Source organism: Balaenoptera physalus (genome assembly GCF_965194825.1).
Source record: "Balaenoptera physalus genome assembly, chromosome: 20".
Classification (NCBI taxonomy): Eukaryota; Metazoa; Chordata; class Mammalia; order Artiodactyla; family Balaenopteridae; genus Balaenoptera; species Balaenoptera physalus.
In genome coordinates, this window is record NC_138901.1 from 64,069,574 (window position 1) to 64,087,628 (window position 18,055).

Here is an 18,055-nt window from a genome sequence, read left to right on the forward strand (position 1 = left end):
ATCTTTGCTTTTCTTACTGTAGTTTAGAATGCCCCAGGATATAATAGGTTATATCTATAATAGATATTATTGATTTAATTGAAACAAGTCAAAGAACCTTGAAGTTATTGTTTGAATAAAGAATTCAGGCTTCTTCGTGGTTTAAAAAAAAAAGCTTAAATTAGAACTCAAGTTGGGTGTGGACTGAGCACTCCGTTTGGGGGATGACTTGACCTGAGTGGGAACAGGATACACGGTGGAAAACTCCCCCACGGGGTTTCAGTGAGAGCAGCGGGGCACTGCCCGCCTAGGAGGGGGCGCCGGCCGCACAGAGAGCCCTCCCCGGGGTCGAGAAGGAACTGGGACTCCGAGTTTGCAACTTGGGTAAGAGAAGGGATTGCAGAGAGGTCAGAGGGCCACAGGTGGTGACGGACGCTGAGTGAGACGAGCAAGACCACAGCTGGAGAGCAGAGAGCAGTTTCTTCCTGAGCAGAGCCCGTCTGAGTGCCTCTCAGGGACGGTTGTAGATCTGACTGTCCCGGGGGGAGGGCGGGGAGAAGGGGCTCCAAACGGACTTCAGTTACTTGGCGGTTGAGAAATACCTGCTCTGTGTTGCTTGCCACCTTTGAATCCTCTTTAACCTTGAGTAGTCGGTATTTAAAAGAAGCTTTTCTCTGAGATTCTAGGACCAGAGGGCCTGTTTTGTCTGTGTGCTTTTTCTGTGGCTTTGCCACCTGCTGAGGGCATGTGGGAAGCCGGGCTTGAGTTAGGAGGAGCCGTGGGCAGGGTGCCCAGAGCACCCACGTCTCTCCACTGCTGGCACAGCGTGGATGAGGTCCCGGCACGGTGGCCTGTGCTGCTTCTGCTGCTGAAGCATTCGTGGCATTTAAGGCCCAGCACTCACTGTTGGGTTTGTGGGAGTGGCCGTATTTCTAATCACGCTGTGCTCGTGTTAAAATAACGACTGCTTCAAAAGCCGCAGTTAGGGATTTCCTGGTTAAAGTTTACTGCTGGTGTCTTTTCAGTAGCTCTCCCAGAGATTAAGGAGGACCCCTGTGACTGGGAAACTATTAGCCTATGTATTTACTGGGTATATTTGTCTAGCAAATTATATCATCTGTACTTGTGTAGGAAGAACTGCGCTCTTTCTGCTGTGTCTCCCCTTTACTCTCGCCACTACCAGTCACAGCACTTCTGACACCAGACGGTTCCTTACCCAGCACTCCTGCCACACCAGCTGGTGTCTTACAGTTGAACTCAGTTCTGACACTAACCACACAGGTCAAGTGTTCCGTCCCAGCAGACAGCCTCCCCCGACCCACTTCAGGTGCCGTTGTGAGTATTGGGTCCCCAGGTGACCCACAGCTTCTGTCCGGCTTGCCTACAAATCCGAGGCTCCCAGGACCCCCCTGGATTGGAGCATTTGCTAGAGCAGCTCAAAGAACTCAGGGAGACACTTAACGTTCACCGGTTTATTAAAGGATGTGACAAAGGACACAGATGAGCAGCCAGATGGAGAGAGAGAGGCACGGGGCAAGGCCGGGGAGGGTCCCCGTGGAGCTGGGGTGCATCACCCACTCGGTGTGGAACGTTCACCCACCTGGTTCGCTCCCCGAACGCCGTGCTACTGGGATGTTATGGGGGCTTCTTCCTGGAGGCCTGGTGGATCACTAACCCCATTTCCAGCCCCCTCCCCTCTCTGGAGGCGTTGGGGCTGGCCGTGCGGGTGCTGCGAAGCTTCTCCTCGTGGTCTGGTCTTTCTGGTGGCCGGTCCCCATCCAGGAGCCCGCCCGGAGTCGCCTCATCAGGACAAAAGATACTCCCATCACCCAGGGAATCGCAGGGCTTTTAGGAGCAGAGACCTATGTATATATTATATATATTATATAGACACACCCAGCGCCCCGTCTGGCGTCCTCTCCTCCGACAGCCACTGTCCAGACGGAGCCCGCCCCCAGCTCTAGTCCTCGTGGCTCGGTTATCCACTTCATTTAGGGCGCTTGCTCTGTTTCCTGCTCGCCCCCCCCGGTAAGCGCCTCGGAGGTTCGGCCCATTTGGTTCCCACTGTGCTCCCAATCCCAATGCCATGGCTGCTGCAGGCCTCCATCAAGTAATTGTTGAGGGAAAGGATTTGAAATGAAAACTTACCTAATTCATGGAGAGCACTGAAAAGCTGCCAACTATTGATTAAAGGAGGTCAGTTCCTGTAAATATTTAAGCTCTCACTTGAGCAGAAATACCACTGAGCTCAAATGCTCGTTCTTTTTTTTTTTTTAAACTTTTGGGTTTATTTATTTATTTATTTTTATGGCTGTGTTGGGTCTTCGTTTCTGTGCGAGGGCTCTCTCCAGTTGCGGCAAGCGGGGGCCACCCCTCATCGCGGTGCGCGGGCCCCCCACTATCGTGGCCTCTCCTGCTGCGGAGCACAGGCTCCAGACGCGCAGGCTCAGCAACCGTGGCCCACGGGCCCAGTCGCTCCGCGGCACATGGGATCCTCCCAGACCAGGGCTCGAACCCGTGTCCCCTGCACCGGCAGGCAGACTCTCAACCACTGCGCCACCAGGGAAGCCCAAATGCTCTTTCTTTGTGGGAACGTACGTTAAGACACACGCCTGTCCAGTCGGCTCTACTGCAGTGATGCCGAATCCAGGCGTGTGCCTCTGACCGTGGTCCTTACGGGAGGCCTGGGTTCCAGCCAGCGCGCGTGCGCTTTACCTGTAGCCCTGGCGGCGGGACGCTGGGCGCGTGGAGTGTGAGCTGGGGTCTGAGTCCGTCCTCCGTGGCCAGCGGGCTCTGCAGCCCTTGGCTAAGACACTTTTCTGAGTCTCATTTTCAGTGCTTGAAAAATGGAAGGAATAATACATAAGCCAGCAATTCACTTGCTCATTTGGCAAATATTACTCCTGTATGGCTGTGCCTGGTACTGTGGGAGATTTTTAAAAAGTAACCTTCAGTCCTTGCCTTCAAGGAAGCTGGCTTAGAGCTAAGCCACAACTAGGATAAGTTCAGCTGTGAAGAGGGGATGTCGGGCTCCCCGAGGCTGGTTCGGCCTCGAGGCAAGGAGGGCGGATCTCCTGATGAACCGGTGACCAGCAGGGAGTCGCAGGCGGTCCCTCATGGTGGTTCTGCAACAGAGTCCTCGTGGTCTCCAGCTGGTTCTGGGGGCAAGGCTAACACGTGTGTCAGTACTTTGGCGACTCGGGAACTGACAGGTGGTACTGAGCTGTGACTGAGGGTTTTTTAATTATTTATTTTTGGCTGCATTGGGTCTTCGTTGCTGCGTACAGGCTTTCTCTAGTTGCGGCGAGCAGGGGCTACTCTTTGTTGCTGTGCACGGGCTTCTCATTGCGGTGGCTTCTCTTGTTGCGGAGCACAGGCTCTAGGCGCGCGGGCTTCAGTAGTTGTGGCGCGCAGGCTCAGTACTTGTGGTGCACGGGCTTAGTTGCTCCGCGGCATGTGAGATCCTCCTGGACCAGGGCTCGAACCCGTGTCCCCTGCATTGGCAGGCGGATTCTTAACCACTGTGCCACCAGGGAAGCCCCAAGCTGTGACTGAGTTTAATGTTGGAAGTTTTCCCATTTTTAGGCGACTCTGAACCAGCGTGATGGCGACTCCCGTCAACGGAGCCCCCATGGATGCCAACTTGTGGTCCTCGCATGAGAAGATGCTGGCGCAGCCCCTGAAAGACAATGACGTGGAGGTGAGGCTGCGGGTCCTCTTGGAAGTTCTGATGTTGGAGGCCCTTGTTCAGACCTCTAGTTCTCACTAGAAATAAACCGTGTTCGGGACAGCCTTGTGGTTTGGGTAAGAGGGCGGATTTATAGGCAGTGGCTGCAGAGTGGCTAAAAGTCCTTTGAGGGTAAATTTAAATATTTGAGTTTCTGCGAAGTGCAGAGCACTGTGCTGGCTGCTCCCGAGGAAAGGGGGACCGGTCGATCATTGAGATTTGACCTTACATTTTTCCTTACCTTCGGAGGAGTATTTCTAGAAGCATCTTTTATTTACGTATTTTTACAATAGCTTTATACGTGAGACGAGTGAATGCACTTACCGTACAAGTCACCCATTTAAAGTACACAGTTCAGTGGTTTTTAGAGTATTCACGATCACTTTTAGAACATTTTAATCCCTCCAAAAAGAAACCTCAAACCCATTAGCAGTCACCTTCATCCACCCCCCAAATTCCCAGCCCTAGGCAACCACTGGTCTATTTTCTGTCTCTGTGGATTTATCTAAACATCTCTCTTTTTTTTTTTTTAATTAATTAATTAATTAATTTGTTTTTGGCTGTGTTAGTTCTTCGTTTCTGTGCGAGGGCTTTCTCTAGTTGCGGCAAGCGGGGGCCACTCTTCATCGCGGTGCGTGGGCCTCTCACTATCGCGGCCTCTCTAGTTGCGGAGCACAGGCTCCAGACGCGCAGGCTCAGTAATTGTGGCTCATGGGCCTAGTTGCTCCGCGGCATGTGGGATCTTCCCAGACCAGGGCTCGAACCTGTGTCCCCTGCACTGGCAGGCAGATTCTCAACCACTGCGCCACCAGGGATGCCCCCTAAACATCTTTTATTTTAAGGAAGGGGAGCAAGCAACAAGGTTCAGGAGGGAAAACTCGGTGAAGTGTAGGGATGAAAAGAACAAGATGGTATAGAATTTAAAATTCTGTGGGATACGTGTTTTAAGGATCATCTTCTCTTCCATCATTTTGTTTTCCTTAATTCATTTTCTATTAATTCCTTCCCAGGTGCTAAAAGCTTTGAGGAAGATTTCCTCTGTTCCTTTGGTGCTGTGGGAATCACCTTAGTCTGGTTATGCTCGGCTTCTGAGGGCAAAGTATGAGTGTGTAATAGTGTCTCTTCTCTTTACTCGGTTATGGCTTTGATCAGAGCAAAACGTTCAACTGAAATGTCCCAGTGTTCAGCGCCTGTTTTCTTCTCGTCAGGTTTACAACATCATTAAGAAGGAGAGTAACCGGCAGAGGGTCGGACTGGAGCTGATCGCGTCAGAGAACTTTGCCAGCCGGGCTGTTCTGGAGGCCCTGGGTTCTTGCTTAAACAACAAGTACTCCGAGGGGTACCCGGGCCAAAGGTACGTGAGTGCCATCCAGGCCTGCCTCCGAGGCCGTGAATCAGGATGGAGTCTAAAACTGTGGAAATTTCAGAAAATAGCCAGGTTCTCAACAGCGGGGCCTTCTGTTTCCTCTCTTACAGTTCCCAGAGGGTGGCAGCACCAATGCTGTCAGGGCAGGAGAGTCGGGGTCCGTTGGACCGTCCCCCTGGGGCCTTTCTGGAATAACAGCCGGGCCCGAAGGGGCAGCTGCCGGCTGTGGCTGAACCTCCAGAGGAATGTCAGTGCTTAGTGGAGGGCTGTGTGGGGAATTGCAGCCGTAGCAGCAAGGGGACCCCGAAGTGACCATAACCTCTCATACTAGAAAGCGTTTCAGCATTTTAAATGCTGGATCTACCTACCCAGTGATTTCGGTCAACTCTTTCACCGTGAGAACCACAAGAGGTCATGTTCGTTTTTGGTTTTTAGTACAGTCATCATCAGGCAGAGATGGTGATTCCAGAATTTAACACGAGGTTTTTGCAAATTTGTACACTTGTGTCCCAAAGGACACGGAAAAGGGAGGGTCACCTTGGAGTGGAGATGCCATTCTACACTGATTAGAGGGTCAGCACTTTTGGCCCCCGACACCCAACCCCCTGGGAGGGGCGGGGCGGGGCCGGGCAGCCAGAGGGCAGTGGTTGTGGGTCACAAACCTCCCTTACCTTGTCCCACGCGTCTCCTTCATTAAGCTGTTCCCAAGGTGAGTCCTTCATGATAGACCAGTGATCATAAGTAAAGCACTTTCCTGAGTCCCGAGTTGTTCCAGTGAATTATTGAACCTGAAGGGGTTGTGAGGACCCCAGAATTTGTAGCCACCTTGGGCAGCAGTGCAGGTGGCCTGGTGACCAGGGACTTTCTCCTGACGTCTGAAGTGGGGGGCAGACTTGTGGGCCTGAGCCCTCAGCGGGCCTGAGCCCTCAGCCCGTGGGTCCGTGCTGACTCTGGGTGGTCAGTGTCGGAACCAAGTGGAATCATGGACACCTAGTTGGTGTCCGAGAATTGGCCGTTGATGTTGGAAAACCACACACACTCCAAACCCCAGGCTGCCCCAGGGGTTCCGCGTTTCCAGCTGACTTTGTAGAAAATGCTTCGGTGCCTCTGTACAGAGAGGTGTGGTACGGAAGCCTTGCTGCTTCCTGCCGGGGCTGAGGGCGCCGTGGCCACAGCAGTACCCACCCCACCCCCCAGCCCTGTTCCCGTGACGACATGAGTGAGGGGCATCCGCTCTCTGGAGGGTCAAGTCGACTTGAAGGTCGTGGCTTGGATCCCAGGCCAAAACCGAATCCCTAGCCCAGAACAGAACGGGGCGCGCGGGGGCTGGTGAGGGGAGGAGGGGATGGAGAGGAAAGTGTGGGTGGGGAGGAACAGCAGCTGGGGCCGTGTTTCCGCTCCCTGAGCACTCGCTGACTTTCTTCACCCCCCAGCCTCATTTTCTCGCATTTTAGCAGCACGAAGCGAGGTCACACGCCCTCATTTTTAGGTATCCACAGCCCGACCACAAAGTCAGCATGCTCACCGCTTTTGAGATAAGGAATTGGGAATACGCGAAGGAGGCTGCTCCAGTCCGATGGGCCCTGTTGCCACGTGGCTCCTGCCACAGCTCCCGGCTGCCTCTGTGGGAGACTTGCAATGACCTCAGATCCCGTCCTTCTTTGCTCCCCTGTAAAATGGTGCAGCCTGACATCCTGCCCCTCCACAGCTCTGTCCCTGGCGTGGGCTGCTCTCCCGCAAGCTGTGGGAGACCAGGCCCTTTGGGTCACAGAGCAGGGAGTGTGAGGCGGAAGGCACCCTCCAGATCAGTCCGTGAAGCCCCTTTCAGCTGCAAGACTAGTTCTGTGGTTTTCAGTTCCTTCCCTGAACCAAATAAGACTGTCGTTAAAAGCTTAAATAGGTGTGTAGATAATTAACTCATTTATTCATGGTAAAGTACTCTTTTAAGAGGTGATTATTAACCATTTTCATTTTCATGTTTTGTTAGTAACGTCAGTTAACCTTTTGGAACATTATTAGTGATCAGGGTTAATATTTGAAAACAATATTGATCTAGCATTAACGGCTGCCTGATACAAGTTGAAAAACAAAGTTCTGGTTTTTATTTTCTATCACAGTTTTATTGAGATGTAATATGTGTGCCGTTCAGTCCCCCCAGATAAAGTGTTCAATTCTGTGGCCCCCAAGAGTATGGTAGAAGGGTATCGGGACTTTGTCCCATTCCTGACACAGCTCCCAAGTCCTTTGAGCAGCTTTTGTTACTCACGATGAGCCCTTCCCACCAAGCCTAGTGTGTGTTAAGGGGGTGACACTTGGTGGCCCCTCGAGCGCTTCGGGATGAGGGCTGGTGGCCTGACTGGAGAGCTGGAGACCCAGTCAGTCGCGGCAGCCGATCTCACCGGTCAGGCCTCACAGAACCCTGAGCAGCAGGGCTTGGGGACCGTCCTGCCTGGCGGACACATCAAGGTGCTGGGAGGGTGGCGCCTGGGGGGAGCGTGGAAGCTTCAAGCCCCTTCCCCATACCCTGCCCATGCATCTCTTCATTTGTCCTGAGCTGTGTCCTTTATTTTATTTATTTTTTTATCTTTTAAATTTATTTATTTATTTTTGGCTGCATTGGGTCTTCGTTGCTGCGCGTGGGCTTTCTCTAGTTGCAGCGAGCGGGGGCTACTCTTTGTTGTGGTGCGCGGGCTTCTCATTGCGGTGGCTTCTCTTGTTGAGGAGCACGGGCTCTAGGTGCACGGGCTTCAGTAGTTGTGGCACACGGGCTCAGTAGTTGTGGTGCGCGGGCTCTAGAGTGCAGTCTCAGTAGCTGTGGTGCATGGGCTTAGTTGCTCCGCGGCATATGGGATCTTCCCGGACCAGGGCTTGAACCCATGTCCCCTGCATTGGCAGGCAGATTCTTAACCACTGTGCCACCAGGGAAGCCCAAGTTGTGTCCTTTATAATTTACCGGGAACAGTAAGTAAAGTGCCTCCCTGAGTTCTGTGACTCCTTCTAGCAATTGCTGGACCTAAGGGGGTGTTACTGGAACCCCAGGCTCATCACACGGAATGGGGGGGCCCGAACCTTGCAGGTCCTGTAGGTCTGGCACTAACTCGGGGCAGCTAGGTCAGGGCTGAACTGTAGGGCAACAGGGTTGTCAGAGCTGGTCGGTGTGAGGAAAAAAACCCACACGTTTGGTGTCTGAAGTGTTGTGAGTACAAACCTCACATTCCCCCTCTTTAGTGTGGTAAAATACACATACCGTAAAAGTTACCATTTTTAAGTGAAAACTTCAGTGACATTAAGTACACTCTTGATATGGTGACCATCCGTCTCCAGAACTTTTTCATGTTGTGGAAGCAAAGCTCTGTACCCGTGAAACAGTAACTCTGGCCAACAGGCACACGCAAGACGTTCAGCATCACTAACCCTCGGGGAAATGCCAAGCAAAACCACGGTGAGAGACCACCTCACACCCCCTAGGATGGCTACTATCAAAAACACAGAAAGTGACAATTGTTGGCGAGGATGTGGAGAAACTGAAGCCTTGTGCACTGTTGGTGGGAATGTGAAACGGTGCCGCCACTATGGAAAACAGTATGGAGTTTCCTTAAAAAAAACTAAAAATAGAACTATCATATGATCCGGCAATCCCACTCCTGGGTGTTTAGCCAACAGAGTTGAAAGCAGGACTTCAAATAGATGATTGTACACCCATGTTCATTGCAGTGTTATTCACAGGAACCAACAGGTGGAAGCAACCCAGGTGTCCACTGATGGATGAGTGGAGACACAAACTGTGCTCCATCTGTACAGTGGAATGTCCTTCAGCCTCAAAAAAGAAGGAAATCCTGACACGTGTTCCAACGTGGATAAACCTTGAGGACATTACGCTCAATGAAATAAACCAGTCACAAAAAGTCAAATACTGTATGATTCCACGTAGATGAAGTTCCTGGAATTGTCACAACAAAGTAGAACCGTGGTTTCCAGGGGCAGGAAGGGGGTGGGGAGCTGTTGTTCAGTGGGTACAGAGTTTCAGTTTTGCAAGATGAAAACGTTCTGGAGATCTGTTACACAGCAAAGTGAACATACTTATCAATGTAACGCTACTGAACTGAATGCTTAAAAATGGTTAAGACGGCAAATTTTATGTTATGTGCTTTTCAGTATACTCAAACAATGTATATACATTTAGTTTAAAATTTTTAGAGCTGTTTGTGACCACAAGGCCTAAGTGTTAAAAATTTCTTCTGGATTGAGTTATTACAAGTATTAGTATACAAATGATAAAAAATACAAACGCATGATAAATTTTGATACGGAATTACTCAACCAAAAGTAAAATTTTATTAGAATGCAACCACTGTTCCCCACCCCGCCCCTGTGAATTGACTCCTGTGGGCACCTTACATAGGTGATCACACAGCCGTGACAGTGTCCCCAATGTCCGTCCGCCCCTCCTCACAGATGGGCAGACACAGCCCCCTGGGCGCTGGCGGAAGCTGTCGCGTGGGTTCAGAGTGCGCGTTCTCACCCTTGCTCCTCCGTCCTCAGTGCAGAGGTGGGCTGCGTGGGCCCACGTCCCCTGCCTTCCCCGCAGGTACTATGGCGGGACGGAATTCATCGATGAGCTGGAGGTCCTCTGTCAGAAGCGAGCGCTGCAGGTCTATGGTCTGGACCCCCAGAGCTGGGGAGTCAACGTCCAACCCTACTCAGGTAATCACCACGTCCAGACAGGCCTGGGCAGCCCCGTTCTGCCAGCCTCCCGGGGATCCCTCTGGGCTTGGGGTCTTCCCCCATCGCCCTCGGCTGCTAGCTACACGAGCGCCTCCCGGGCAGCCCCCATCTCTGAATGTCCCCACCAGGGGCACCTGGGGCCAGAGGAGTGCATCGCGGCCAGGCCTGTTCTGGCCACTCTGGTCGACGGCCTTGTGGGCAGGAGTAATCGCACCTCCCTGGTCTGCCCGCTCCAGGCTCCCCCGCAAACTTCGCGGTGTACACGGCCCTGGTGGAGCCCCATGGCCGCATCATGGGCCTGGACCTGCCCGACGGGGGCCACCTGACCCACGGGTTCATGACCAACAAGAAGAAGATCTCCGCTACGTCCATCTTTTTCGAATCTATGCCCTACAAGGTACAAGTGCGTCTCTCCGTAGCTCCACAGCCTGTTCTCAAAGCCTCCAGCGCTGGGCGCGCCCGTGGGAATACAGAGCTTCGTTCCCGGGCACCTCAGGAAGTACCCCTGTCAGTGTCGTTTCCCTGCCCTGGGGACCCTCGGGCGCTCAGGGCTCGCAGGGGACGGAGCGCTAGGGGCTGAGCTGAGGCGCAGGGAGACGGGCGGGGAGGCGACTGCCCAGGGCTTTCAGGCGCAGTCAGGGTGCTGGCTGGTCCAGAACCGGGGAGAGGGGTGACAGCCAGACCCCCCAGGGGTGGCCCCAGCACACAGCCCTCCACGCCGGCTGAGTCCCTGCAGCTGGGGGGCTAGAGCCGGGGCTGTGCGGCCACCCATGCCTGGCATGGTGAGAGTAGCCTGTGTCTACACCCCCGCCCCCGCCAGACCTGACTTCAGCCAGCTGCACCCAGTACCCGCCTGTGCCTGGCATGGGACCGGCCCTCGTCATCATAAACAGTGTGGTCAAAAACCACATGTAAGGTTGGTGGGCTCGTGGAGGCGTGGCGACTTATCAACGGGGATGACCAGAGTGGGGTGGACGGCAGGTAACCTGCATCCTGGCTTGTGGTGCGGTCGCGCACAGGGTGCTGCTTCCTTGTGTCCGGACCCGTCTCCGGTGTTTCTTGTCGAATGGCCGTTCCTGGTCATTTCCTCGTGCACCCACCCTCCGAGCCACGGCAGCCACGCAGCATTACGCTTGCTGACCTAACTTTGCCCTTCGAAAAATCCAGCCAGTGGGGTCCCTCCCCTGCCCGCCGGGCTGCCTCCCTGCCGGGCCCCTCCCCAGCCCCTGCCCTCTCTGCGGGACTGTCACCTCCCGGCAGTCGCCCCGCACGGGCAGACAGAGGAGCCGCAGCAGGGATCCCTCCTCTCCCCTTCTTGTTGCTGCTCTGGCCCCTCTGTAGTTTGTGACGAATGCCTGTGAATCCTTCTAGGAGCTGTTGTATTGTTGAATTTTCAAGATTTAAAAAGATACAAAAAACCTTTTTAAAAAATCCCACAAATTTAAAAAGCAAAATGTGGAGGGAGAGAGTAGCAGCAGATTTTTTTTTTTTTTTTGGTAAGTAATCTCTTTTAAAACTTTTTTAGAATTATGTCCAATTTTTTACTGTGGGTCAGCTGTTGATTTTTTATTAAGACAGCAGTTTCTTCACCGAGTTCAGGTGACTGAGGAGGAACCGGTTCACGCCCTTGAAACAAAGCCCCAGACCAAGCCCCCGAGCGCCCTTCAGCCGGTCCCAGCACGTCTCACACAAGCTCTGTAACCGTGCTAAGCTGGAGGCACCTTTTTCATTTGGAAAGGGCGCCCACCCAACCTGAATCCCCCCCCCCGGGGGCAGGGGCTTCCAACCACCTCCTCCCCGGGGGCTCCCATGCCCCTGAAGTCTCCCTGCAGTGACCCCTCTGTGGTTGTGTCCACTCCCCAACACAAATGCTTTAACACAACTTTAATAAACTGGAATTACTAAGAAATGTGTTCCCCCCGCCCCCCGAAAAAAAAGGCTTTGTGTTTTACACGCTGCACATGGACCCGTGGTCTGCTGGGAAGGGATTTCTGTGTATGGGGTGAGGTCGGCGCCCAGGTGACAGGTGGGCACCCACCTGGCCTAGTGCCGCGACCGGAAGACCTCCTTCCTGCAGGGCCCCCCGTCCTCACCAAGCGGGTGGCCTTCCAGCACAAGGGATTCTGCTTCTGGGATCAGTTCTGTCCATCAGATCGTCCTGCAAGCACGCGCTGCCTTAATTACTCTTTTTAGGTGTTTTAAAGTTTTTCTCAATAGTGCTTTGTGCAGAGGTCTTGTTCATCTTTTGTTAAATATTTTACAGTTTTTCGAAACTAATGTAATGATATTATTAAAATTTCGTTTTCTGTTTTTTCCCGCTTATATATATATACACAAATATAATTGACCTTTGTTTTTCAGCCCTGTGTCCGGGGGCCTTGCTGATCCATTACTGGTTCTAAGGGGCTCACCTCTGGTGCCCAGGCCTTCGTGGTGCACAATCGAGGTGTCTGAGTAGCGTCGGCCTGGGTGGCCTTTGGGTCCCCGAGCCTTTCTCTCTTCTTTTCGCCTCATGTGTCTGGACTAGACGGACATGGGGTGAGGCAGCGGGGCCTTCGCACCTGCACACGTGCTGCATGTTTGTCCCTCTGTTTCCTTCTGCGGCGAGTCAGGAGCAGGGCTCGCTCTTCCCCCAGGACCCCCAGGGCATCCTGTCTGAGAGCCATGATGCCTGGTTGCCTAAGCTCTGTGCCCCGTCTCGCCCTCAAGTCCTGGTTGGCAGCGAGGGGAGCAAAGAGCTCTGGCCAGGTGGAGGGAGTCCTCTTACCCTCGACAGCCGGGCAGGAGGAAGTGGCCCAAGCCCCCGTCTCCGTGCCGTCCACAGGTGAACCCCGACACCGGCTACATCAACTACGACCAGCTGGAGGAGAACGCCCGCCTCTTCCACCCGAAGCTCATCATCGCAGGTGAGGAGCCCGGCGGGGCCCCAGCCTCTCACAAACAAGCTTGTGTGCTGTTCCCACCCTGTCCTCACTCCCTGCTGGTTTCTGCTGTGCAGCTGAGCTGCTTGGGTCTATTTCCTTTTCTCTCAGGACCGTCAGTCCTGCACTGTTCCCCAGAAGCATCTGGACATGTTGGCCCCTGCCTAGTTGGGCTGGTAATGGCCAGGGGCCGCCCCAGCCACGCGACACAGGGGCAGAGAGCAGGGTGTCGCCTTTGGCACAGGCGGGATTTGCAGGCGTCCCTCGTTTCCATCCTCAGGCCTTAGAGGGGGCAAGGCTGGCTTTCAGACGCTGTGCCCAACCGAGGAGGCTCTGCTCTCGAGTTGACTCAGCATCACCCTTGCCGTCTCAGGGACCAGCTGCTACTCCCGGAACCTGGACTACGCCCGGCTGCGCGAGATCGCTGACGACAACGGGGCGTACCTCATGGCCGACATGGCGCACGTCAGCGGACTGGTGGCGGCTGGCGTGGTGCCCTCCCCTTTCGAGCACTGCCACGTGGTGTCCACCACCACCCACAAGACCCTGCGGGGCTGCCGCGCCGGCATGATCTTCTACAGGAAGGGTGCGCTCCTGGCGGGGCCGGGGCTGCCTTTCTTCTTGGGGCCCACGGTCGGTTTAGGGAGCCGGGAAGACTGACCCCGATGCTGTAACGAGCAGGAAGCCCTGAGCCCAGCTGTCCAGGTCCGGGGAAGGGCGTCCTGGGGGCCAGCATCCTGTGGCTCAGCTTACCCTGTTGAGTGGAAGACGCTGGGGTGACAGGAGGGTGTGCGTGGCTGGCGGGGCTCCAGGAGACCTCGCCGTGCGGCGTTATTTTGGTGAACTTACTGTAGCATGTTTCTCCCAGAGAAAGACTCAGTAATCAAACCGTAAGACACTGATGTGTAAACCATAGTAGGAGTTTGTCGTTTGAGTGAGGAATTTCTCCTTCCCATGATGGAGCCTACGTGTATGTGTTCCCTTATTTGGGATTCCCATTCCTGAGAAGCAGGATTAGGGTCCCATGGTCTTCAGTCCCGGTGCACTAACCTCACGTCAGCAGAGAGAACCCCCCTCTGGTGACCGCATCTCTCTTTACCCCCTGCGGGACCCCCTTGCTCAGCCGCTGGCCAGAACTGGATACACCACGTGCCCATTGGGCTTCTCAGGGCCCTGCTGCCTCTGTGCCCCTCAGAGGCCCCTCCTCAGCTGTGTTCAGGTTTCTGAGGCAGGCGGCCTTTCCCACCCGCTGGGGAGACATTTGTTTTCCCCAGTGTATGTTGGTGATGTTCGATTGACCCTCCAGGCAGAGCAAGTCCTGGCTCTGCCACGGATGTGCTGTGTGATCTTGGGCTAGTTGTGCAGCCTCTCTGAGCCTCAATTCCTCACCTCCAGAGTAGGGATAGTAATAATTGTACCTGTCCCTGGGGACTGCTGTTGCGAGGATTGAATGAATGAATTTAGGGAAACTGCTCAGAGCAGTTCCTGCCTCACAGGAAGCTCCATGGAGACACTGGCAGCTCCTATTACTGGTCCTTAACTTTTCTCAGAAAGGAAGCTGCTTCTCCGTTTCTGGCCAGATGAGTCACGTCTCCCCCAAAGGAGTCATCTTGGAAGACTGCTCTCTCGGATAGTTCTTTGAGGAAATATGCCCAAGGTGTATTCTTTATTACTCTCTCAGTGGAGGGACGTTTTCATCCTTCCTTTCATCTCTTTTTTTTTTTTTTTTTTGGCTGCGTTGGGTCTTTGTTGCTGCACGCGGTTTTCTCTAGTTACGGTGCACGGGCTTCTCATTGCACGGGCAAGCACGGGCTCTAGGCACGTGGGCTTCAGTAGTTGTGGCGTGCGGACTCAGTAGTTGTGGTGCGCGGGCTCAGTAGTTGTGGCTTGCAGGCTCTAGATTGCAGGCTCAGTAGTTGTGGCACATGAGCTTAGTTGCTCCGTGGCATGTGGGATCTTCCCGGACCAGGGCTCGAACCCGTGTCCCCTGCACTGGCAGGTGGATTCTTAACCACTGCACCACCAGGGAAGCCCCTTCCTTTGACCTTTGAAGGGTGGTTCCCTCACCCAGCCCCCCTGGGAGCAAGCACCCTCCCTGGCCTGCAGCATCGCCTCCAGGAGTGGGGCCGGGTCTGTGTCCAGATGGGGAGAAAACAGAGGGGATGGCCTTTCCCATGTCCCGTGTTGTCCTTTGTCCAGGAGTGCGCAGCGTGGACCCGAAGACGGGCAGAGAGACTCGCTACAACCTGGAGTCACTCATCAACTCTGCCGTGTTCCCAGGCCTGCAGGGGGGGCCCCACAACCACGCCATTGCTGGTAACGCAGACCCACCCTGCCCAGGCCCCGCGGCCACACGCCTTGGGCGGCTCCCCCATAGCCCGTCCCCCAGAGCATGTGCCCTGTCTAAGAGGTGCTTACGAGGCAGAGAAGGGGAGCAGTGCGTATGTCAGCAGGGACAGAGGTGACGGCCACTCCACTGAGTCGGGCAGGCCCCACCTGAGCCCCTGAGAAACCATGGGGAGGGGACCTGACAACGGAAGACTGCACAGCCGAAGGAGCACATGAGCGGGCGGGCGGCCCTCCCCTGGTCTCCTGGCCTCCAGGGGAGGGGACGGCGACAACTGTGTCTGACCCTTGGCCTTGACTTTGGGGCTACGCTGGTACCTCCTAGGTCCTATTCCATCACAGCCCAGCAGCTGTCATAGACATACTCCTTCTCTGGTTGTACCCGAGCCTTAGAAAATCTGATGACCTCAGAGCTTTTACTCCGTCTTTGGAGCAAAGCAGTTGGTGGAGGAGCCAGGACAAAGGTGTCCCGTCCCCATTGGGAGACTGTCCCCATTGGGAGACTGTCGGGAGAAGTACCGGTGTATGCAAGAAGAGGCGTGGAGGGAGCAGTGAAGGGGGAGTTTTAGGCTCCAGAGTGGGCAGGGGCAGCTCCCCTTACACCCAGCCGCTCAGCGCCCTCCAGTGGTGGGATGCCAGCCCTCCAGCCTCTCCAGGCCGTTTCCCACACATGGACTGGGGGCTCCTGTGCCAGGACGTGGGCGCCTGGTTTGCATCCTCCTCCATCTTCTGCGCCCCTTCAAGCAGCCCCGGGGATCGAACAAGGTCCCAGAGGAGTCTGGGTGTGCAGGGAGATCAGGCCTGTACCTCTCATCTGGGCTCTGCTCTGAAAGGTGCATAATTTGGCATCAAAGCATCAGCAGCTAAGTGACCCGTTTTCACATGTCGAGCTTAAAAAGGACAAAATCCATCTTGCCGGGAACAGCTCTCCCCTGGTGATTTCCTTAGCCCGAAACTTCAGGCTGGAGAGAGGCCGCCTCAAAAGCACTTGCTCGGAGAGAGAGGTCTGAGGCTTAGCCGTGCAGTTGCAGGGTTAAAAGAGATCATTTTGGGAGGAGATGTAACCCGCCGCCCTGGGTGACACCGAGAAGCTGGGAAGCCCGAGTGGAGACGGATGTTTCTTTTTCTCACGGTCTGTCTTCATCTCCTGCCAGGGGTGGCGGTGGCCCTGAAGCAGGCCATGACTCCGGAGTTCAGACTCTACCAGCGCCAGGTGCTGGCCAACTGCAGGGCTCTGGCCGAGGCCTTGATGGGGCTGGGCTACAAAGTGGTCACAGGTATGACAGGAACCGAGCCCTGAGGGCAGCCTTGCTCCTGCTTGAGTCTCGTCCAGGCCCTGCCAGGGTGTGGCTGTAGGGTTGTGGCCTGGGCACGGTGGCCGCAGCCATGGGGTGACTCGGGACCCCCTCAGCTCTGTATACACGACCTCGTTCAAACCTCGAGATAGCCTTGGGAATCACTGGTCTTGTTTTACAAATGGGCATCTGAGGTTCCTAAAGCCACGCGGCAAGCAAGGGGGCTGTGTCTCCAGAGCCACACATCCGCTTAGGCCACGTGCGTCTTTGAAGCCGTGGTCATCGCCTAAGTCAGTGATGGGGATCTAGTTAACCCGGGGATTAACTAGAGTTCAAAGTGAAGATCAGGTGCTTGGAAGATTCCTGGGTGGCCTTGGGCCGCTCCAGAAAGTTCTTCCATATCTCTTCTGCACCACTTTGAAAATACTATCATCCTCACAGGATTGGGGTTAAAGCACACAATGGGCTGGCAGTGTCTGCACCTGACGTGCCCGTCACCCTGTCACCTAGATCGCCCACTGCCTGCTACTCTGAGGCCCCCTTAGAGGGAGCCTTGAGGGTGGACTTAGAGAGAAGGGGGACATTCCCAGATGACATCACCCCAACAGGCTTCCAGGCGCTGCCCTGGCACCTGACAGGTTGGGACGTGGCAGCGGGCCGTCTGGGCTGGCCATTTGCCCTCAGCCCCCTCTGCATCCTCATGTTCCCTTTTTAAACTACTCTGTGCTTCTTCTCAAACTCTGAGGCCCTGGGGCATGTGGTCTTTAGCAGGTGATGAAAGCCCCGCAGGACACGTGGTGGGGGTCACAGCCCCCCATTTCTTTGGAAGAGAAAGATCCCTTCACTCGGCATGGGGTCGGCTTCCATGTGTCTAACCTGGTTTCCAGGTGGTTCTGACAACCACTTGATCCTCGTGGACCTCCGCTCCAAAGGCACGGACGGCGGCCGGGCTGAGAAGGTGCTGGAAGCCTGTTCCATCGCCTGCAACAAGAACACCTGCCCAGGTGAGCGTCCTCAGTCCTCTCCTGTCTGCACCTCTCAAGGCCGATGGTGACTTGGCTCTGGGGACAAGACGTGCTCCCCCGCCCGCCCCCTCTGACGCGGCGCTGACCCCGCTGGGGATGGAGAGGGAGAGGGAGGCTGGGGCCTCTGGAAAACCGGCTGCATTTCTCAGTGGGTTGTGAATAAGATGTGGGCGACGTCCCTCAAACCCAGACAGATGCTGCCCTGGTGTCAGGAGCAAGGACCACGTCGCAAAAGGCGGCTCTCCTGATATTTCAAGTAGCGTAGCCGAGGTGTGAGCCAGCGTCCGTGGGCCTGTTCCTTTTGCCCACGAGCCCCTTCCCGGTGCCCGATCGTCAGTGGGGAGATGGGTGCAGCCCAGGGACAGAGCCTGTTTCTCTTGAAGGTGACAAAAGCGCCCTGCGGCCCAGCGGACTGCGCCTGGGGACCCCAGCGCTGACATCCCGAGGACTCTTGGAAGAAGATTTCCAAAAAGTTGCCCATTTTATTCACAGAGGTGAGGAGAGGCGTGGACACTGGCCGCGCGGGGCTGTGCGGTCGGGATGAAGGACGTCGAGGCTGGAGCAGGGCTGGGAGACAGAGCATCGCCCAGCAGACCGTGTGGGCTGAAAGGGTGGTGGGCGCGTGGACGGCAGAGCAGTCGGGCCCGGCTGCCGGGGGCACGTAGGCAGTG

At 55.1% G+C, this 18,055-nt stretch overlaps 2 protein-coding genes across 6 annotated transcripts in view; both read left to right on the plus strand.

The window, feature by feature from the left end:
• SHMT1 (serine hydroxymethyltransferase 1) overlaps positions 1-18,055 on the plus strand; it is a 55,641-nt gene that overhangs the window by 36,617 nt on the left and 969 nt on the right. For 4 of the 5 annotated variants that reach the window (XM_082443384.1, XM_082443382.1, XM_082443383.1 and 1 more), the window contains exons 2-11: positions 3,565-3,679; positions 4,915-5,060; positions 9,661-9,776; positions 10,034-10,194; positions 12,622-12,703; positions 13,092-13,304; positions 14,918-15,034; positions 16,219-16,341; positions 17,247-17,363; positions 17,768-17,878. In XM_082443384.1, coding sequence (XP_082299510.1) covers positions 3,584-3,679; positions 4,915-5,060; positions 9,661-9,776; positions 10,034-10,194; positions 12,622-12,703; positions 13,092-13,304; positions 14,918-15,034; positions 16,219-16,341; positions 17,247-17,363; positions 17,768-17,878 — 1,282 coding nt within the window. In that variant the 5' untranslated portion in view covers positions 3,565-3,583. The remainder of the gene's footprint in view (positions 1-3,564; positions 3,680-4,914; positions 5,061-9,660; positions 9,777-10,033; positions 10,195-12,621; positions 12,704-13,091; positions 13,305-14,917; positions 15,035-16,218; positions 16,342-17,246; positions 17,364-17,767; positions 17,879-18,055) is intronic. The other variant, XM_082443386.1, reaches the window with a different exon arrangement.
• The window catches only part of TOP3A (DNA topoisomerase III alpha), a 37,515-nt gene continuing 37,290 nt past the window's right edge, over positions 17,831-18,055 (plus strand). Inside the window, exon 1 of the mRNA XM_082443378.1 lies at positions 17,831-17,878. The gene's annotated coding sequence lies outside the window, so the exon portion shown is untranslated. The remainder of the gene's footprint in view (positions 17,879-18,055) is intronic.